At 43.1% G+C, this 23,494-nt stretch overlaps 1 protein-coding gene across 1 annotated transcript; it reads left to right on the top strand.

Moving 5' to 3' along the window:
• Positions 1 to 2,800: 2,800 nt before the first annotated feature.
• LOC143940619 (protein NYNRIN-like) lies at positions 2,801 to 10,521 on the top strand. Its single transcript, XM_077462173.1, has 2 exons — positions 2,801 to 3,483; positions 7,816 to 10,521. The coding sequence occupies exon 2, from the start codon at positions 8,293 to 8,295 to the stop codon at positions 10,519 to 10,521; it is 2,229 nt and encodes a 742-aa protein (XP_077318299.1). The 5' UTR covers positions 2,801 to 3,483; positions 7,816 to 8,292.
• The last annotated feature ends 12,973 nt before the right edge of the window (positions 10,522 to 23,494 follow it).

The following is a 23,494-nucleotide window of genomic DNA, read 5'->3' on the forward strand; positions in this document are numbered from 1 at the left end:
GAGGCCCAACATGCAGGGAGCACCATCAGGTGTTCAAGGAACATAAATTACACATATAACTTGTTGACTACCTATTACAATTTTGAAGGCACTAGAGCACCAGGACAATTGAAATGCCCACAAAATGACCCCATTTTGGAAAGCTAACACCCCACCGTATAATCTATGAGGCATAATGAGTCTTTTGAATGGCTGTGTGTGTGCAGGCTGTGTACTCTGTTTGATCTATCACAGTGCCGGGCTCCATTCCCTGCGAGTGTCGCAACACATGGGGACGGAGCCTGACGCCAAATTCAAAAAGTGAAAAAAACAGAACACATACAATACACAATCTTACAGATTACATTACTGTATCAAATTATTTCACCTGCTGCTTTGACCAGTGCCCTGCATGCAGTTTTATATTATATATACTGTTTTTTCTGCCTGGAAACTAGAGATTATCCATGACAACCAAAAAGTGTCCTTTTACGTCAAAAGCGGTTTTAGACCAGCTAGAAAACAGCAATAATAAATTAGAATCACTTGCAGAATTGAGTGACACTGATTTGTGGGGATATTAGTCATCAAACACTGAAAGTGAAGACAGCTACAATTCAGCAAATTTCATTGTATTTGAATACATTATTGAATATATTTTATTATTATGATATTAATATTTGTTATAATTATTTATAGTTATTTATTATATTATAATTTATGATTTCGTGTTTCAAACTTTAACATACCCGGGATGCCTACTAGACTCTTGTTTGGAGAGATTAAAGTGAGTTATTCCTAAGAATTACAGGCCTACAATATAAAACTCCAAATTTCCATGCAAAACAATGTACCACTTTCAGCATCAAAAGTCTGACATAATCATACCACCAGGGAGGATAAATAGAATCTGTTTTATTTGTTTGATAGATTATCGAAATATGACTGCCATTTGGGAACATTTGTATATATTCCAAAAAGATAGCACCATATTCTTTGTTTTTTGTCCACTGACATATGGCCACCAGATATTGCTGGGAATGGAGACACCAATAATATTTTGCCCGCTTCCATTCATGTGTTCCAATTGGCAGCAATGAGCAAGCTTCTTAAGTGGGCCCAGTAAGCAGATCAGCGCGCTAGAGTCCCCTGAAGATGTGCTATTTCACAAAACCTGCAGGGGCGAAGCTACATGCTGAAGTCACACTGCCATTTCCTTTTCTCGGTTGCGGCAGGCCATCTTTCTCGGTTGAATGGTTGCAGTTCTCCGTTGCTATTGTTATTACTGCTGCTGGTTAGGAATAAGCCAATATTCGCCTGTTCGCCAAATTTAGAACATTATGGAGGGCCCGCGGAATGTCCCATAATGCACTGCAAGAATGCAGTGCATTGACAGCTACTGATTGGCCAAAACGTGCACCTGGCCTGCATGCTTTGGCCAATAACAGTGCACTCTGCAATGAGAGCCATGATTGGCCAAAGGCAGTGTGCCTTTGGCCAATCATGGCTCAGGGGGTTAAGTCCACGCCCCACACAATATCTAAGGCTGCTTACATAGCGGCTGTACATAGTGTATTGAATGAGAGCACATTTCGAATGGAAAAAAAATAATTTAAACTGCTTGCGGCTGTAATGTATTGCCAGATCCCGGCATTATACATAAAAATCATTCAAAAAAATGGCGTGAGCTCCCCTCCCCCAGCCCATTGCCAGGCCCTTCAGGCCTGGTATAGATATTAAGGTGAACCCCGTACCAAAATTTAAAAAAAATGATGTGGGGGTCCCCCCAAAATCCATGCCAGACCCTTATCCAAGCACACAACCTGGCAGGCTGCAGGAAAAGCGGAGGATGAGAGAGAGCACCCCCCTCCTGAACTGTACCAAGACACATGCTCTTAACATGGGGAGGATGTATTGGGGTCTCCCCAAAATATCTTGTCCCCATGTTGATGGGGACAAGGGCCTCTTCCCCACAACCCTTGCCCGGCAGGGGGGCCCCCATGTGACTGGACATCGGGTACATTGTACCCCTACTCATTCACCAAAAAAGTGTAAAAAAAAGTGAAAATGACAGGAGACAGTTTTGGACAATTCCTTTATAAAAAAAAAGTGTTCTGCGATGTCCAACCATCTTCAATCACAGCGTCCGATGGTCCTGAGAAAAAAAAAGGATAAACTCTGCCTCTGTGGGAGGCGTCCTGACGACTGCAGCCTTTTCACGATGACAGCTGTTATATAGCCACCCAGTGACATTACCCAGCCCCCTCTGACATCACGTGAGACACTTTTTTGGGTGAATGAGTAGGGGTATAATGTACCCAATACCCATTCACAAAGGGGGGGCCGGGATCTGGGGCCCCATTGTAAAAAAGGGGGCTTCCAGATTCCGATAAGCCCCCTGCCTGCAGACCCCCACATCCACCGGGCAAAGGTTGTGGGGAAGAGGCCCTTGTCCCTATCAACATGTGGACAAGGTGTTTTGGAGGACCCCAAAGCACCCTCCCCATGTTGAGGGTATGTGGCTTGGTATGGGTCAGTAGGAGTGCCTGCTCTCTTGCCCCACCTTTTCTTGCGGCCTGCCAGGTTGCATGCTCGATTAAGGGTCTGGTATGGATTTAGGGGGAACCCCCATACAATTTTTTTTCATTTTGGTGTGGCGTTCCCCATAAAATCCATACCAGACCTGGTATGAATTTTGGGGGGGATGGGACCCTCCCGCCTTCTCCATTTTTTCCTCTAGAAATTTTATTTTGCTGTGGTACTGTTATGAAAATTTGTGTCCTTTTTTCCCCACAAATAGAGCTTTCTTTTGATGGTATTGTTGCCTTATGAGGAGTTTATGAGTAATCTCCATTAGCAACTGGGAATATTTGTATGATAGATGTATATATTAGGATAAGAAATAAAGAAGGTTTATAATAATTTTAGCTTAACCTGCCCAGATGATTTGATTTACAGGAACAGACGTCTGGTCAGCGTATATAATTCAATTAACAATACCTTTGTCTCACAGGTATGCTAAGTGTGGGTGTGAGGGAGATGTCCTGCTGTTTACCTAATGTAATAATCAAAACCCACGAACAGATACCATTTGGGTGTGTAGTCGGTACGGAGCCGAATTCATTTGCTAGATAAAGGCTTGTGTATTCTTCCGTGCTAATCAACCATTTATCCATTTCAAAGGGTGGTTGATATGCTTAAAATATTTCTTTGATCTGTTCAGGAATGGACAATTTACCCCGGCTGGGACTATGCCTAGTTAAGTGTCCTATTCAAGAGCAAACTTCCTCTTTAATTAAGTGGGCTTCAGACTAATTATCACTAACCAATTAAACCCAAAAGAGGAGGTGCTATTGAGGGGAGGAGAGGGCTAACCAATCAGAGGGTCCTAGGCAAGTCAATGAGAAATGGCCCTTCTTAAGGGGACCCCAAACCTAGGATAATGGCAGATGAGACTGACCAGAGAGTAGGTAAATTATCAGATCATCTCCCAGCACTTACAAGGTATACCGAATTGTCATATGTCCTGTTTTGTATTGTAATGAATGTATTGTACTCTTGTTGTATTTTAAACTAATATTTTACTCCCTCACTTAGACTATAGATATTTTCTGTGTATTAGATAAACCTGTAACGTACTCTAATAAATGGTGTTATGTTAAACCTTCCTTTCCTTTGTCAATAAGAATTCTCTTTTCAACCCATATCATATCTTCTGATTAATAAATCAGAAATATAAATTTTGAAGGTTAACAGTGGCGACCACGAAGTTGAGTACAGGACTGAAAGTATTTAATATAATAACACAATTTGTTTATTAGAGATTAAGCTTATTAAGGGAATTTAAGCTGAGTCCGCTTATTCAAGCTATCTAGATAAAAAGGTTATTAGGGGGAATTTAAGCTGAGTCAGCTTATCCAATCTATAGAGGGAAAAATATAGGTAAATGTTTTTTTTTTATTATATGTTTTTATTATTAAGTGAGTATTAGATTAACTCTAAGGAGAGAATATACACCACAAGTTATTATTATTGTTTTTTTTTATGTTTTGGATTTTTTTTTTATTATTTTTTTTTTATTTATTATTAATTTTTTTTAATTTTTTTTTTTTTTTTTCATTAATATCCCAAAATTATAATTGAAAAAGTTCTTTGGATGTACCCTTATATACCGGTCGATGTAAGGGGGAGGAAGTAACTTTGCGGGAAAAGTGTTATTAATTTTTTTTTTTATTATTGCATTCTTTGGTGCTCACCAAGCTTCATTGCTGTCTCTAACAATTGCTTGAGAGTCCTGCATGGTGAGTACATTTATTTTATTGAAAAGACTCCAATTGAGTGTGGTCTTGGTTTTGTTGAAAAGGTTCAACAAATGTTTGTTTTAATTTAAATGGTCTATCCACTAAATGCATAACATAGCTTTAAGAAAGTAGTTTGTTTGTTTTACGGTGGAATTTTACAAGCAGTAATATTCTCATTGTTGTCAGTTAAAGTACAGAGCTGTGGAAGTCTTGTTGCTGAATACTGAAGATAATCTTTGAGAAAGATTATTAGTAGTGTATTAGTGTGAAATAAGGTGCACTGAGCATAGTATAATAGACCTTCCAAAAGTTTTTGTTGTTGGTTTTTTTTTTGTATTACTGAATTGAGTTACAAATACTAGTGTAAACACGGCTGCGTTTACCTTACTATTGTCAGCATATAGATCCTTGGGGGCTTACAGTACACATTCTCAAAGCTCTTGGTTCTATTGTCCCCTGGGTCAATTGTTGTATTGAAGGCTCAATGTTATGGTGAGCATAATTAGTGTTCCCCCACTAATATAAAAGAGGGTTTTATTGTGAGCTGAAATATTGTTTTATTTTTACTGTATTTTCTGCATTTTTATTTGAGTCTGTTTATGTTTTTTTTTTTTTTTTTTTTATTATTTTTAAGGTGTTTTCCTTCCCTCCTTCTATACGGTAATCTCAAAGTGGCTGTATAGTACAGGGGAAGTTAACATAATTTAGCTTACAAATTTTGCATTGTATAGATTGGTAATGGCTGCCATGTCCGGTCTAGAAAGTTTTGTAGCAACGTATACTCGTAAACATAAGAACAATGAATTTGCCTGTGATGCCAAGTTAAAAGCATCTCCTTGGACTTATGTCCAGGAGTTATTTGAGAAACAAGCTAAAACAACCAAAAAAAATCAGCATAAAAGTCTAGCCTTAGCAGGCATGTATGCAGCTTGCATGGCTATGAATACTAAAATGCAGAAATTAGAAGATATAGTCTATAATAAAAGATATTACAATTTCTGAGAAGGAAAAAGAGAATACAGCTTTACAGAACCAGGTACAAACATTAACTACCCTTAATCAATTAGTTAATGCCTCACAGGAGGAAAATGTTAAAAGTGTAAATTTGGCCCAGAAAGAAGTGGTACAATATAAAAGCATGCTAACTAAAGTTGAGACTGAGCTGGACCACATAACTACTGCATACAAAGTAGTCCAAAATCAGTTACATGAAGCTAAGAAAGGAACATTTATAGATCACACACACTGCACGCAAAACGAGTCACAGTTGCTACAAACAATTTCTATCCTTAAAGGACAGGCGGCTGTGGCCAACAGATGCGAACAAGGTAATGCTACGGCACCTACTTGTGCCTATGAAATTGGGGACACAGAGGAATATGAAGAGTATTGGGGAGAGGAAGATATGGGTTCCGATTCCACATTTCCTGTGGCGATGGGAGAAATCGCAGAGCCACAGGAAAATCGAGAATGCACCATTGTCATAGACCCACCAGACAACGGGGACCAGCTATCTACAAATGAGGAGCATGATAAGTTCCCCATCATGGGTAGGACCCAGATTTCCTCCTCTACTGAAGGAAATCAAACATTTTTGGGCTTTGATAGTGAAGGAAATGAGGCGATTTCCAATGTATATCCAATTCAACCTGTAAAAACCCTTATGAGTGTAGCGGATTTCATTGGCAAAATTAAAACGAATGAACACATTACTTCACATGCAACCAATGTACAACAGAGGTGTGAGCTCTTAGGTGTGCGAAATCCTAGTGACCAAGTTAAGGTGTTACAATTAACCCTTGACGCCCACACCTGGAATGCACTCCCAGATCAAATTAAGGAAGGCAAAGTCATAAATCCCTCAGCTATAGGTTTGATGGTGGCCTATCAAATCAAACAAAGTAATGAGGAAAACCCTTTAGTTTATGCCAATAGATTGTGGGCAGCATATAACACTAACAATGGTAAAACCACTAGAGAGGACATGGAATATAAGAACCTACTGATACACAATGCCCATCCCGCTATTCGAATAAAATGTGAGCATTTGATAGATCCTAGAAAACATAGCTATGAGGAGGTGATTGGATTAATACATAGATCATTCCATGCCATCCAAGCCTATAAACAGCACAGGCTTAAGGAAAGAGAAGAGAAACAGCTGTTTAGGAAGGTGGCTGCAGTACAATGCAGGACTACCACCGTAGAAGGCCCCCATGCCCCAGGAGAAGCCAATCCTCCATACAACCCTAACTGGGACAAAAGTTTACAAGGGAGGGGGAGGGGATATAGGGGGAAATCAGGTTATAGAGGCAGAGGCAGAGGAAGAGAAAACTCTCATAGCCACCTATCACAGGGCAAGCATGTCAGTGACACAGAAAGAGCTCCTACTTATGCAGAGTTGCGACAACAATTACAGGCCTTTCAAGTAGGCCCTGGAAAGGAAGTACAGGTAGCTTCCCAGACAGAGGCTAACCGTCATCAATGGTGACAACTACAAGGCCCCAAAATCTTAGCACCTATTTCTCTGGATAGGTGTGGGCGCCCTGTAGTGTCAGCGTTGATTAGGGGCCGTCAATGTACCATGTTAATCGACACAGGGGCGGCGATATCAATTATGCATGACAAAGATCCCTTAAACTCAACACTATCTTCAGGAAAGCCACTGAATCTCCAGAGCTTTGCTGGACATAATGTTGAGTCTGCCTTGTCCAAGCCCCTAACAATCCAAATTGGTGAGTTAACCCTAAAACAGCCATTAGCATTAATGTGTTTGCCAAATGAAACCAGCCTGCTGGGTTCAGACTTCTTAATTCCCAATGGATGTATGTTGGATCTGACCAACCTGTTACTACTGCAAGGGGTTCCAACTGATCAGAATAGCACCATTGTGATACCTGATTCTCACACAATTGCAGCCATCAAACGCAATGATTTAAAATATGACATACTGGAGATCATTACAGATCACCCAGAACATCAGGTGCTGCAGCCTGTGATAGAAAGACATCAGGGATCCTTTGCAAAACACAAACATGACTGTGGAAAGGTAAATACGGTAATACACATCAGTGGGCCAGACCCAGTTCCGCAGAAACAATACCCCTTTCCAAAGGAAGCTATCAGCTACTTACAGGAAACCATAGAGTCACTGCTGGACCAAAAGGTCATCAGACCATGTGTATCAACAACAAATGCGCCAATATGGCCGATTCGCAAAAGTACTGACAATTCGTGGAGATTAACAATCGATTACCGCAAATTGAACAGTATTACAAACAATTGCGCCCCCACCGTTGCATCTGTCCCGGATGTTTTGAGCATGTTAAATCCCAAACACAAATATTTCACAGTGCTGGACATATCAAACGGTTTTTGGTCATTACCGCTGTCAGAAGAATGTCAATACAAATTTGCATTTACATTTCTGGGAAAACAGTATACTTTCAATTCTGTCCCTCAAGGATTTCATAACTCTCCTACGTTATTTCATGCAACCATGAGAGATATTTTAATTGCTTTTTCTTCTCCAAAGAATCTTTTCCAGTACGTGGACGATTTGTTGCTAGCCACATGCGACAAAGAAGAGCATTTGCGGCTATTGGAGGAACTTCTGCAGATCCTAGGAAAGGCGGGACTGAAGTGTAATCCCATTAAGGCACAATTGTTGAAGGAATCTGTGTCTTTTCTTGGGATTACAGTGACAGCAAACGGACGTAAGATAGCAACTGAAAAGGTAAAAGCCATTCTACAATTACCGCTGCCAGTGAGCATCCCGACTCTGAGATCTTTTTTAGGATTGGTAAATTATTCACGGGCTTTCATCCCTGAATTTGCACAAAAATCTGCACCACTGTATGATTTGTTGAAAAAGGATACCCAATGGCAATGGACTGAGCAACACACCAAGGCAGTGCAGGAGCTTAAAGAAGCTTTAGCGCAAGCGCCAGCATTAGCCAACCCAGAGTACCAACTGCCCTTTCACATTGAGACTGCCATATCAGAGACAGCCATGTCAGCTGTTCTGTCACAGGAAATCCATGGGCAACAGAGACCCATTTCATATGCGTCTAAATTAGTATCTCCTGTGGAAATGAAGTACTCTCTATGTGAAAAACACCTCCTAGTTACGTTTTGGGCAGTGAAATACTTCACATACATCATAGGACTTAACCCAGTCATCCTGCACACAACTCACACTCCCACTAAATTTTTACTCACAGACCGAGTGAAGGATGGCAATGTATCCAATGCCAGATTGGCCCATTGGGCTTTGTTGCTTCAAGACAGAGACATTAAAGTTCAACACACAAATAATCCGTCCACTAGAGCCCATGGCCTCCTTTACCAGGGAGTACCACATGAATGTGATATCACCCCACAATCAGCGGCACAACAATTCTTTAGACCTTTGTCAGTAAAGGAAACAGTCCCTGAAAACGCAGGCCAAATTTTCACAGATGGATCATGTTTTTACGTGGAGGGTTCTCCACGTGCAGGATTTGGAATATACTATATCAATCCACAAGCAAAGACCCAAACATCAATCTTTCGGTCATGTAAAGTCAAATCAGCACAATTTGCGGAAATGGCTGCAATCGCTCATTCCCTAGAACTGATGAAAGGGGACCAAGAAATTGTTTTATACTCAGATTCTGCGTGGGTCTGTAATGCTCTTACAGAATTTCTGCCCTTCTGGCACACCCACCAGTACATGTCCTCAGATGGGTCTCCACTTAAACATGCATCCCTGTTGAAATATATTGTATCATTGGTGCAAAAGTTGCCAGTCAAACCATGGGTGTGCAAAGTTAAAGGTCATTCAGGTACTGCCCCATACTGGGAACAAAATGAGGCGGCGGATTGCTTGGCCAAACAAGGAGCACAGGGAGGGGAGATCTGGGAAATTCCGTCGAATTTACCGGACCTAGTCTTGTGCCCCAGTGTTTGTGCCCTCACAAAATCCTGCATAGTAGTTCCGGATATTTCGGACATACAATGCCAGGATGACAACATTAAGGAAATAATGCAAAAACTGCAAAATGAGACTGGAGAACTCTCTGAGGGGAATACTTTGGCAAAATATATAAAACACCTCAGATTGTCAGGAGATAAAAAGGTATTGTTACATCATGGAGATGAAGTAACTTGGGTGGTTCCTGAAAAATACCAAAATGAAATGATTTACATAGTGCATGACCTGCCTACTGGGGGTCATCAAGGGTCAGAGAAAACAGGTGAGCGGCTCAAGAACATAGGTTGGTGGCCTTCCATGATGACAGATGTGAAGCAGTATTGTGACAATTTTATTGTCTGTGCACAGGTTAACCCCGCACCAAGGAAGATCAATGCCCCTTTACGAATTAGACTGAAAGAAGGGCCATGGAATGCCTTACAAATGGATTACATGGGACCCTTGCCAGTCACTGCTAGAAACAACAGATTCATCTTCGTAGTCACAGATTTATTTTCTAAATGGGCAGAGATCTTCCCAACCAAAAGTAACACTGCACAAAATACGGCTAAGATTTTAGTAGAACAGGTGTTCAGTAGATGGGGGCTCCCAGGATCAATAGAGTCAGATCAGGGGACCCATTTTACTGGAAAGGTGGTAAAAACCTGCCTACAGATGTTAGGGGTGGAGCAAAAATTTCACATTCCATATCACCCAGAATCTTCAGGTCAGGTTGAAAGAGCCAATCGGCAGATTAAGACAATGCTAAAAAAATTTGTACACATCAATGGTAAGAACTGGGATAATCTGCTGCCATTACTGGCCATGGCCATCCGAGCAACCCCCTCATATGCTACCCGGCTGACACCCTTTGAAGTACTGACAGGTAGACAGATGAGACTCCCTGAACATCTCTGGCTAGAGATGCATACACCTACCATAGACAGACTTTCAATGGACCAATACCTCCTTAAACTCCAAAAAGCGGTAAAAGAGATCCATGTATTTGCCGCAGCACAAATGGGTAAAAGTCAAAAGAAAGCCAAGGCGTATTTTGACAAAGGGGTTCGAGAATGCACTTGGGCCAAAGGAGACCGAGTTATGTTCTTGGAACTACGTCCCCTGGATCACAGTCTAAGTCAAAAATGGAGAGGTCCATTTTCTATTATTGATAAATTAAGTCCGTCTGTATATAAAATCAGAATAGAGGCGGGCAAAAAGACACAAGATAAATGGGTTCATGCGAACCAACTGAAACAGTTCCATGGAGCCAAAGAAATCAACTAAAATGTGCTGCTTTCTTTCCTTTTAGAGCCATGAAGTCGATGTGGATCGTTATCCTGCTCCAGCTGATCACAACTACCAAGGAAGAGGAGACTGGACCACTCATCAGCGTGATCGTTGACAAGAATCCTGTCTACTGCCTAGAGGGGGAATCCATTTTATTACCTGTGGCCATTGTAGGGACTGTGGGGAAGCAAGTATATTGGTGGAGTCCCATTGATAATCATCTCGTCTGGGGTAACGGCGTCGCAGGGAATATCACTGACTACCGGGATAGAGTCATGAGTTTTCAGAATGGATCCTTGTTGATTCAAGAGACACGGTTGAGTGATGCCGGAGAGTGGAAATATTCTTTTGTTATCTCCATCCCCTTGTCCAGCAACACACAGGCATCCACTCTTCAGTACGTCCCAGGAAAAGTCACCTTGCACGTGTCCCCAAAGACTAACACCCCTGCTCCTACCATTTTGCCCAAAAATACAGCTGCAATCCCCTACTATGAACCAACATCCTTGGAATGCCCATCACTGCAAGAGGGGCCACCTAGTGGCCTAACGGCAACATCAATCCCTGGAATTCTGTTCAATAACGTTAAGTTCATTCATGTACCCGTGGTACTTAATTTGTCCCAGTGGAACATGGCTGAATTCGGCTCATGTGCCCGGACAAATGTGTCTCTGTTTTACTCCTCCTTGCTGGTAGATTTGATTGCCTCCCATGCAAGCCGAACTCAGGACCCATTTGCAGAACCAAACCTCACTCCCCATAGGGGCATTTTCAGATCCAGAAAGTTAAAGGGGTTGGACAGCATACTTGGGTCCATCCCAGGACTTTTTGGATCTGGCATGTCAATTTGGAACCGAGCCGATTTGTCAGCGATTCGCAGGCATATCGGAAATTTTGAACAAAAAGAGGGTCGGCAAGTGCTGAAACCAGTTCTGCAGGGTGTTGAGGGGCTTGCAGAGGAGGAAAGGTTTACGGTGTATAACATGAAAGATATTGCCCAGTTGTTTGAAAAGACACAACAGAAAATCAACGAAATCATAAACATAAATAATCAGAAAGCTAGAGAGGATGGTATGGGGAAAGAGGTAATATGCACTGCGTATGGAAATTTTGTTTTAACCAAGGTCACTAATATCATCCGAGATATCCAAGCAGGTAAAATCCCTGATATATTAAGAGATACCGACCTTACCCAATGGTATTGTACTCACACTAATAATAGTGGTGGAATGAATGTACATTCTGGAGACAAGTGCAAACCTCTGCCAGTTTCCACAATTCGAAATATAGGGATAGTAACACCACATCCAAATAGAGGGCCATTTGCTTGCAAGAAGAGCCCGTCCCTGTGCGCCTACCGGGACCTAATGTATGTTTTCTTCACCATGTCGCTGCCAGTGTTCCATCCACAAGATGACTACTTTAACACGATGGCGTCCATACACTCCCTCGGGTACCTCGAAAACGACGTGTACAAGGAAAGGTTGCACCTCCCCGAAATGCTCATTCAAGTTCAAGGGCGATGGAAAGCACCACACACTGCCTGCTGCACTGTCAAAGACAATAGGTACTTATGCCGTTGTGATGTGTTTGAAATTGACACTCCAGTCTGTGGTCTAAGCAATGACCCGGATCCCACCGCCAAAGTAGCGAGGGACCCCCAACTGGAAAGTCCACGCCACCCACCTCAAGAAACCAGCACAAGTGAGATGGAAGCTAACTGCCCAGTGAAGCTGTCAAAATGGAGAACACCTAGCACAAAGGTCACCTACCACATGGATGGACTGTACTGTGTCGTTACCAATCACCAGACATTTCTCTATGGGGGTCAGTCGTGTCCCATACCCTATCCAAATTTTTGCTTCATTCCACACGAGTACACTATTATTGGGCAAACTGTAGTAACCCCCATACCAGTGTTAACAGAAGACTATATCATTGAGAGTCCCCCTGATGTCCCAGATCCTATAACCTATCTACCCCATTTTGATATAAAAATTGATACTCTGTCAGTAAACCTTCACAATCTGCTCGCAAGGAAGGATACCCATATAATTCAAATTAGTAATGATATGGAGAAAACAGGGAAAAGGTTGAATGAACTTTTACATGATGGGGATTTCAGTTTGGTCACCACCAGGACCTGGGTGGAAATGGGAATAAAAGGTCTTCTCATATTGCAGTGTGGGGTACTGTTATTTATGACGGGTATGGTGATATATCTCGGCCGACTTCTAAGATGGCAGAGGGAGAAACTGAACTCACTAATGGAGATTAGACATAAACAATTACTCACTTAAGTGTGGCGTCGTTTCATTAGACTCAACTTGCCACAAGGGGTCATCTGTTGCCTTATGAGGAGTTTATGAGTAATCTCCATTAGCAACTGGGAATATTTGTATGATAGATGTATATATTAGGATAAGAAATAAAGAAGGTTTATAATAATTTTAGCTTAACCTGCCCAGATGATTTGATTTACAGGAACAGACGTCTGGTCAGCGTATATAATTCAATTAACAATACCTTTGTCTCACAGGTATGCTAAGTGTGGGTGTGAGGGAGATGTCCTGCTGTTTACCTAATGTAATAATCAAAACCCACGAACAGATACCATTTGGGTGTGTAGTCGGTACGGAGCCGAATTCATTTGCTAGATAAAGGCTTGTGTATTCTTCCGTGCTAATCAACCATTTATCCATTTCAAAGGGTGGTTGATATGCTTAAAATATTTCTTTGATCTGTTCAGGAATGGACAATTTACCCCGGCTGGGACTATGCCTAGTTAAGTGTCCTATTCAAGAGCAAACTTCCTCTTTAATTAAGTGGGCTTCAGACTAATTATCACTAACCAATTAAACCCAAAAGAGGAGGTGCTATTGAGGGGAGGAGAGGGCTAACCAATCAGGGTGGTCCTAGGCAAGTCAATGAGAAATGGCCCTTCTTAAGGGGACCCCAAACCTAGGATAATGGCAGATGAGACTGACCAGAGAGTAGGTAAATTATCAGATCATCTCCCAGCACTTACAAGGTATACCGAATTGTCATATGTCCTGTTTTGTATTGTAATGAATGTATTGTACTCTTGTTGTATTTTAAACTAATATTTTACTCCCTCACTTAGACTATAGATATTTTCTGTGTATTAGATAAACCTGTAACGTACTCTAATAAATGGTGTTATGTTAAACCTTCCTTTCCTTTGTCAATAAGAATTCTCTTTTCAACCCATATCATATCTTCTGATTAATAAATCAGAAATATAGATTTTGAAGGTTAACAGTATTTAGTTGTCACTAAATGATATATTGTTCAAACATGGCATGGTTATATGTGGAATTACATCCCAAAATACATTCTGCTGCTTCTCCTGAGTATGAGATTACCACATGTGTGGGACGTTTTGGCAGTCTAATCGCCTACCGGACCCCGAAAACCAATCACCGTCTTCAGGCTTTCTAAGGGAGTACATTTTTGATTTCACTCCTCACTACCTATCATAGTTTTGGAGGCCATGAAATGCCAAGAGAGTACAAAACCCAACCCCAAATTACCCAATTTTGGAAAGTAGATACTCCAAGCTATTTGCTGGGAGGCATGCTGAGTATTTTGCAGATCTCGCTTTTTGTTACAAAGTTTTAAAATTTGAAAAAAGAAGAAAAAATTGCATTTTCCTTTTCTTTTTTCATTTTCAAGAACAAATGAGAGCTGCAAAATACTCAATATGCCTCTTAGCAAATACCTTGGGGTGTCTACTTTCCAAAATTGGTTCATTTGGATTTGAGGGAGGTTTTGTGCTATCTTGACATTTCAGGGCCTCCATAACTCTGATAGGTAGAGGAGAGTAAAATCACCATTTCACGCCCTTAGAAAGCCTTAAGGCTGTGATTGATTTTTGGGGTCCTGTACATGGCTTGGCTTCCAAAAAAGTCTCCCACATGTGGTATAACCATACTCAAGAAAATCAGCAGAATGTGTTTTGGGTGGTATGTCTACATATAACCATGCTATGTTTGAAAAATATACTATTTAGGGACAACTTTGTATAAAAAAATAAAATAAAATTGTAATTTACCCAAAACTTGTGGCAAAATATAAAATATTCCATGGACTCAACATGCCTCTCAGCAAATAGCTTGAAGTGTATACTTTCCAAAATGGGGACAATTGAGGGTGGCTTGTGCTATCTTGACATTTCATGGCCTCCGAAACTGTGATACGTAGTGAGGTAGTGAACTCACCATTTTACACCCTTAGAAAGCCTGATGGTGGTGATTGGTTTTCGCGGTCCTGTGGGCTGCATGAAAAAAAAGAGATTGATCCTAGGTATGTCCACCATTATAATACCACCCACTGCTAATGAGGAGCATACATGCACCATTTTTTTTTTAACTGTGGTGATGAAAATGTGTTTTTATTTGCACTTTTATATAAACTGTAAACTGTAACTGTAAACGTTCCAGGTTATGGTCTCTCAAAATGTGATGGTCATTAGGGATGGCCGAACGTTTCGCCCGGCGGTCGTTTCGCAGCGAATTTTGGCTGTTCGCCGTCCGCCCGATCGGCGGACTATTGCCGCCGTTCGCCCGGCGGACTTCCGTGTTTACTGTGTAAAAGAACTTTGACTTATGATGACACATCCATCATGGGGTACAGGACAGCCAATTGAGACATTACAGCACATGGACACTTGGACATTCCCCCTAACTTATAAATAGACTCGATCCAGCAGCCATTTTACATTCTTTCTTCTGTCACTATAGGGAGAGGTTGCTGTGTGGAGCAGGGAGAGACTGCAGTGACCCAAATCGCTAGCTATTTGGTCCACAAAAGTTCTTTTCAGGACTGGTATAGGTGTTAGGTGTAGTTCAGGATATAGGTTTGAGGCACTGCTGTGCTAGTGATTGTTGCAGCAGCCTGTCTTTTGTCAGTGTAGAGAGAGGGACAGGATGCTGTGTGCAGCAGGGACAGTCAGTTTAATCATCAGCTGTTACTATTAGGTCCACAAAGGTTCTTTTCAGGACTGGTATGGTAATACGCTTGTACACGTATAATATTCTTTCTTCCAAATATAGAAAGAATATTATACTTGACTGCTGCCCTTCTGCTGCAGCAGTCCTTTATCAGTATAGGGACTGAGGTACAGTCTGCTAATCATTCACAACCTACTAGTTCCACAAAGGTCCTTATAAGGACTGGTAAGGTATAGGGTACTACAGTACATAGGGTTGAGTGAGGTACAGTCTGCTATTCCTTAAGGACTGCTATAGGTCCACAATATATAGGGTTGAGGTGCACTACTGCTGACTGCTGCCCTTCTGCTGCAGTAGTCCTTTATCAGTATAGGGACTGAGGTACAGTCTGCTAATCATTCACAACCTACTAGTTCCACAAAAAGGTCCTTATAAGGACTAGTAAGGTATAGGGTACTACAGTACATAGGGTTGAGTGAGGTACAGTCTGCTATTCCTTAAGGACTGGTATAGGTCCACAATATATAGGGTTCAGGTGCACTACTGCTGGCTGCTGCCCTTCTTCTGCAGCAGTCCTTTATCAGTATAGGGACTGAGGTACAGTCTGCTAATCATTCACAACCTACTAGTTCCACAAAGATCCTTATAAGGACTGGTAAGGTATAGGGTACTACAGTACATAGGGTTGAGTGCAGTACAGTCTGATATTCCTTAAGGACTGGTATAGGTCCACAATATATAGGGTTGAGGTGCACTACTGCTGACTGCTGCCCTATACTGCAGCAGTCCTTTATCAGTATAGGGACTGAGAGTTTTGTCACAGGGTAATTTAAAAAATGACAGGCCGAGGAAGAGGCAGGCCCTTCCACAGGGTTTGTAGGGGTAGGGCAGGAGCAACAGGCTTGAGCCAAAGTGGGAAGTTGCAGAAGGTGCGTTCAATTACTTTAAAGGATGCACCAGACTTGGTTGAGTGGCTCACTCAGCCTTACTCTTCTGCACCCTCCTCATCCTCTCGATCTGCACCCTCTTCTTCACTCTCTGCTATGTGCACCCCCAAAGACACTACCACCAACAACACCACCACCACCACATACCTTCCACTTGAGTCACAGGAATTATTTTCCGATCCATATCAAGACATTTCTGATGCGCAGCCACTCTTGGTATTGGATCAGGAAGAGGAGGTAGCAACAACCGCCACTGAGCAGTCTGACGACAGTACCCAGATCAGCCCAAGGAGGAGGTTGGTCCCTGGTGTTGCTGCCTACTCCAAGATCTCTACTTATAGCGGTGGGGAAGGTGACGTCAATGATGACGTGTCTAGTGATGTCACGTGGGTGCCCACAAGAGGAAGAGGAGGGGAGTTCAGAGGGAGATATGGACCAGCAGATAGGGAGGAGAAGCAGGAATAACTTACATTGCACAGGAGGGACAAAGCAGACTGCAAATGTATCAGGAGCGAGTCATCGACCATGTACGGTCACATCTGGCGCTCCCAGGACGCCGGCACATGGCTCCACAGTGTGGGCTTTTTTTAACGTGTCCGCTGCTGACAATAGCGTTGCCATCTGCAATCTTTGCAGTCAACGCATTAGTCGCGGTAAGCCCAACACTCACCTAGGGACGACCGCCTTAAGAAGGCACATGAGCAGCCATCACCAAGCCCAGTGGGAGCAACGGAACACACAAAGCCACACTCCAGGCTCTCACCGTCCAGCCTCGTCTTTTACTTCTCCTTCTCCTCTCTCCTCACAATTGTCCTCCACTCCACCTTCCATCACGCCAAGCTCACGTTTTTCTGCAAAAAGGCAGGCTTCCGTGGGCCTAATGTTCGAGCGTAAAAAAATGATGACGCCGGATAACCCTCTTGCCCAACGGTTGACAGCTGGCTTGTCAGAACTGATATTTCGCCAACTACTGCCAAATAAACTGGTGGACTCGGAGACCTTTCGAAAATTTGTGGCCATTGGAACACCACAATAGAAGGTCCCAGGAAGGAAGTATTTCTCACAGAAGGGCATCCCAGAGCTATATGGCCATGTTCAGCGGCAAGTGAATGTATCTCTGGCACACAGTGTCAGTGCAAAGATACATCTGACCACAGGCACGTGGTCTAGCAAACACGGGCAGGGAAGGTATATCACTTTTACTGCCCACTGGGTGAACCGTCAATCATGTAACCCGTGGCACCCGTGTAGATTTGGTTTTACCGCCACGGATTGCATGCAGGCCTGGCTCTTCTTCTCCTCCTCCTCCTACTCCATCCTCCTCCTTCTCCTCCTCGGCTGACTCCTCTTTTTCCGCTGCTAGCGTCTCTTCCGCTGTGCCGCCCAAGCTCCCCAGAACCTATTCGACATGCCAGGTGAGACGTTGCCATGCCGTGCTGCGTCTGTTGTGCCTGGAAGCCAAGAGTCAAACTGGCCCGAAACTCCTTTCAGCTTTGCGTTCACAGGCAGATCAGTGGCTAACACCGCTCAATTTGACAGTTGGTAAAGTGGTGTGTGACAACGGTGCCAATCTACTTAGCGCATTGAAACAGGGCAAAATGACGCACGTGCCATGCATGGCACACGTCTTAAACTTGGTCGTGCAGCGATTCGTTGTCAAATACCCTGGCGTCCAGGACATCTTGCGGCAGGCAAGGAAAATCTCGGCCCATTTCATAAGATCTTACACGGCCATGGCTCGCCTTGCTGACATTCAGCGGTGACACAATCTGCCGGTCAGACGTCCTATTTGCGATTGCCCAACGCGATGGAACGCAACCTTCTATATGCTTGATAGGCAGCTCCAGCAGAAATGCGCAGTTAACGTCTACCTGTATGAACTCTGTGGCAGAACAGGTTCTGGGGAGCTGGGTTTTTTTTTACCGCGCCAGTGGCTGCTCATGTGCAACGCATGCAGACTTCTGCGGCCATTTGAGGAGATCATCAAACTGGTCAGTCGCAGCCATGGCGCCATCAGTGACATGGTACCTTATGCCTTCTTTATGGAGCGTGCATTGTGTCGTGTCATTGATCAAGCTGTGGAGGAGCAGGAGCGGGAAGATGAGGAAGTCGCAATGCTGGATGAATTCCCAGGGGGGCTACTCTATCTGAGACAAGTCAACAACAGAAGTCTGAAGAGGAGTCAGAGGAGGATGGTGCCGGGGCGGATGAGGAGGAGCAAGAAGAGCATGCTTTAAACCTTTCTGGGATCCCTGTTGTTGTGCATGGATGGGGAGAGGAGAATGAAGAGGACGACATTATCCTGGATGATGAGCAGGAGCCAGGCCACCACACCGCTTCCAGTTTAGTGCAAATGGGGGCCTTCATGCTCCAGTGTTTTAATAGGGACCCCCGTATAAAAAGCATAAGGGTCAAGGACCAGTACTGGGTGGCAACATACTTAGACCCCCGTTACAAACACAAAATGGCGGAAATGTTACCGCCGTCACAGAGGGCTGACAGAATGCAGCACTTCCAGGCCTTGCTTCGAGAAATGCTGCATTCTGCTTTTGCGTGCGCTGGCAGAGGAGCAATTCCCACTCCCAGAGAAGGAGTTGCGGGTACCAATCCAACAGCGCCTGCAAGAAGAGGCCGGTTTGAAGATGTGTTGGTGACTTTGGATATGAGGTCATTCTTCCCTGATGTCATCTGGATCCAGCATCAGGGAACGCCTAGACCCTCAGGTGTCCGACTACATCGGGTTAACGGCCGATGTGTGTAGAAGCAGAACAAAACTGTGGATAGCCGCACTCCGGGTTGAGTAAAAATTAGGTGCCTTTATTTCTTCAAATGCAAGTGCAAAACTCCATTGAACAACACATCACAGCAAAGGGGAACAAAAAAGATTTTTGAACAAGGTTGCTGACGCGTTTCACACTACAAACAGCGCTTACTCATTAACTCATTAATGGCCGATGTGGACACTCTGAGGAGTGGTGAACCCCTGGACTACTGGGTGGGCAGGCTTGACCTCTGGCCAGAGCTTGCCCAATTTGCAATCGAACTGTTGGCTTGCCCCTCGTCCAGTGTCCTGTCCGAAAGGACGTTCAGCGCAGCAGGGGGATCGTGACCGATAAGCGTACTCGCCTAGCTCACGACAGTGTTAACTACCTCACATTTCTAAAAATGAATGAGGCATGGATCCAGGAGGAATTCAACACATGTGACCAGTAGACCATGTATATGTCTATAAAAGATTTTTTTAATTGAGCACTTAGACCTTCTTTCTTCATTTGGCTGACTTCCTTGTCCAAAAAAAGCACACCATACTATATGCCCGTACCCTCCTGTTTGAAGAGGTTGAGCGGTGTCATATTTCCAGATTCATCCACCTTTCAACCGCTTAGTGTCTGCTACCCCTCTCTGCCAATCACTCCATTGGCCGTCACTCACCCAACTAATTAAATTCAAAATACTAACAATAACTTACAAAGCCATCCACAACTTGGCCCCCAGCTACTTCACTGATCTATTCTCAAAATATCAACCTAATCATTCTCTTCCTTCCTCCCAAGACCTCCTACTCTCTAGTTCCCTTGTCACTTGCTCCCATACTCGTCTCCAGGACTTCTCCCAAGCTGCTCCTATCCTATGGAATTCTCTACCCCAATCTTTCCAACTATCTCCTACTCTATCCACTTTTAGATGATCCCTGGAAGCTTGCTGTTCAGAGAAAACTTTCCTGCCTCCACCTTACAACTGTACTTTTGTTTTCTCTACCAGTTCATCCCCCACAGTTATTGCCTTTTGTATTACTTGACCATCCCCTTTAGATTGTAAGCTCCAACGAGCAGGACACTTTGATTCCTCCTGTGTTGAATTGTATTGTAACTGTAATATCTGCCCAGTTCAATTTGGGAACCTTTTTAAAATTAATGTACTACACTATATACACTTTCTGTGTGTGGCTCTTTATGATGAGTGTTTTATGCAGTACAGTGGCCTCTGATAGGGACAAGTACCATTGCCTGTTGACATTTGAGATACACACTGCCTTCCTGTTGCCAATGATAATTGCTTACTAGCAAGCCATAGGTGGTGGAGCTTCAGTGATCATCTTTAAAGAGGAAGTAAACCCTTCCAAACAACTTGGACCTACAGGTAAGCCTAGATTAAGGCTTACCTGTAGGTCCAAGCAATATCTCCTAAACCTATATGGTTTAGGAGATATTTGCCCGAAAATGGGCACCGCTGTCTACGGCGCATGCGCCGTAGACAGCGGCGCGCAGGCGCACTAAATGCGGCAAGTCCATGAATGGATTTGCCTAATTTGTCGACTCCCGCGCGCATGCGCGGGAGTGACGTCATCGCGGCTTCACCGAGTGGCAGCGGCGGAGCTGCGAGACACGACTCCCGTGCGCATGCGCGGGAGTGATGTCATCGCGGCTTCGCCGCTGTGATTCGCCGGAGCTGCGAGACGCCACCAGCAACATGGATGCGGCGGACTACAGGGATCAGCGGCGACTTCGCTGGCTCCTGTGTCAGGTAAGTGACACATAATGTGCTACTATGTGATGCATAGTAGTCCATTATGCTTTACCTTTGCAGGGAAAAAAAGAGGAAGTAAACCCATCAGGGTTTACTTCCTCTTTAATGCATCCACTGCTGCTGGGGTACTATTTTCAGTCAGTGAGTGTATAGTGGTAGAGGCAAGATACACCTGGTGTTTCAGCTGGTGTTTCAGCCTTGTGCATTACCCAAGTAGTATCTTTAATAATGCAATAAACACAAACATTTAAATGATAAAAGCATATCACAGTCCATAACATGTATAACATGTACAAAGCAACCAGGGCACCAAGAAAAGTCCTATCATGCAGGAGGACCTTGCAGATGGCTGGCACATTTCGAGGGGTGATCCCCACTGCCTCAGAGCCCTGAGCTCCTAGTTTTCAGTCTTAGAGCCAGCAAGGGACAGATGCAGCATCAGACCATTGCTGCATCCACCTAGGTAAGTATGATTTCTAAAAACAAAACAAAAAACATACTTCTCTTTTGTATCTTTTTTCCTCCATATTTATTATGTGCCCCCTTTTCCTTCTGTACTGATCTGAAAGAGAATAACTTCAAATTCACTTATGAGCACTGTATGTATTGATACATAATGATCATAACCCTCTTAATTGCCTCTTCTCAAGAGAGAATACATTCAGTTCAGCTAATCTTTCCTCATAGCTGAGCTCCTCCATGCCCCTTATTAGTTTGGTTGCCCTTCTCTGCACTTTCTCCAGTTCTCCAATATCCTTTTCGTGAACTGGTGCCCCAAACTTAACTGCACATTTCAGATGAGGTCTTACTAATGATTTGTACAGGGGCAAAATTACATCTCTCTCTGGAGTCTAAGCTAGTATTTTGCTTTAGAAACAGCAGCTTGGCATTTCATGCTGTTAATAAGTCTATGATCTACCCGAAAACCAAAATCCTTCCCAACCATTGACTCCCCCAGTTGTTTTCATCCCAGAATGTATAAAGCATGCATGTTTTAACCCCCAAGTGCATATCTTTACATTTATCAACATTAAACCTCATTCAACACATAGTTTCCCAGTTAAATAGTGCATTGCGGTCAGCTTGTAAGTTGGAGACATCTTGAATGCAAAGATTTACTCTACTATTGACTGAGGAGTTAATGTACTAAAAGTGGAGAGTGCAAAATCTGATGTACCTCTTCATAGAAACCAATCAGCTACCAGGTTTTCTTGTCAAAGCTTAATTGAACAAGATGAAAATAGAAGCTGATTGGCTACCATGCACAGCTGCATGAGATTTTGCACTCTTCACTTTTAGTAAATCAACCCCTGAGTGTGCAGTGCTACAAATAACACTATGGAACAGCATGATAAATGCACATCTTTTCTAGGTGAAAGACATAAGGGGCAGGTAGAAAGGTATATAATAGCTTTTACATTTCAAGAATTAGATTACATCCCTGCACACAGAGGGGATATTAGAGGTCTCACAGGCCTCTGATGTCATCGTAAACTAAAATTGGAAATTAACAAGAATACTTTAACAAAGGTGAGACGTTGACCCTCTTTAACAGTGTTAAAGCATTGCACAATGTAACAATGAATTTATCAAGTAGCTTGCCCCAATGTTTTGTATCCTGCTGTGAAATTTTCTTTGCACTAGCCATGCCTACACAATCAATCTCTTTTGATCCACTGTGCAGGCACAGCAGTGCAAGTAGGTGAATATATTTCTGGGGTGGGGAAGGGTGCGGTAGAAATTATTTGTGCAGGTAATGAGAAAGTCCCTTTACCCTTTAAACCTTGGTTCTTTAGCAGCTCATCATTACCTTTTCTTTGTTTCCTGTCTCTGTTAATAGCAGGGAAAGAGTTTAGCTAGCTGTGTATAAGCTTATCTAGATCTCTGGTTAAAGCTTATACAGCTTTTATTGTCCTTTCAATTCCAGGTGATATCACTGGGCCAATCCCCAAGCTGTTTCAAGTGGGTAAGATGAATGAGCCACTTGCTCTAACAATCCAGTAAGTATTTCCATCTCTTTCAGGAGATGAAAGAGGGAAAGATGTATATTTGGTGCTAAGGGATTGGGTTTTTTTGTGAACCTATTGCTTTGCCTGTAGAGGGAAACTGCTGATCTACTTTAAATGACACTCACCAGCTGCTTAGATTTGCATTTCCTTCAGTCCCCTCTATATTGTTTGCCATAGCCCATGCATCACAAGCAGTCAAAGGATGTTTAATATAAAGCTCTATTGTATCATCCTTTATCCTATCCTTTATTTGTTCAAAGCTGATCTTACTAGGTAATTTCCATTTCCATGTATGTGTTTCTGCTTTCTGTCTGCAATAACCTGTATGCTTTATGTAAGCCTAATATCTCTCACACATACATCTCCACTCTCATGACATTGATCCCACTCTAACTTAACTCTCTTGTATGTCCGGGCCTTAGCTAAATCCCATTATTTTTCCAAATATGACTCCAACTTATCCCTTTCCATTCTCCAGTACTCGACCACCCAGAGGTGCAACAAGAACCTTCAG

Source organism: Lithobates pipiens, unplaced genomic scaffold (genome assembly GCF_037356315.1).
Source record: "Lithobates pipiens isolate NorthernLeopardFrog02 unplaced genomic scaffold, aLitPip1_a1.2 Scaffold_3, whole genome shotgun sequence".
NCBI classification, from domain to species: domain Eukaryota; kingdom Metazoa; phylum Chordata; class Amphibia; order Anura; family Ranidae; genus Lithobates; species Lithobates pipiens.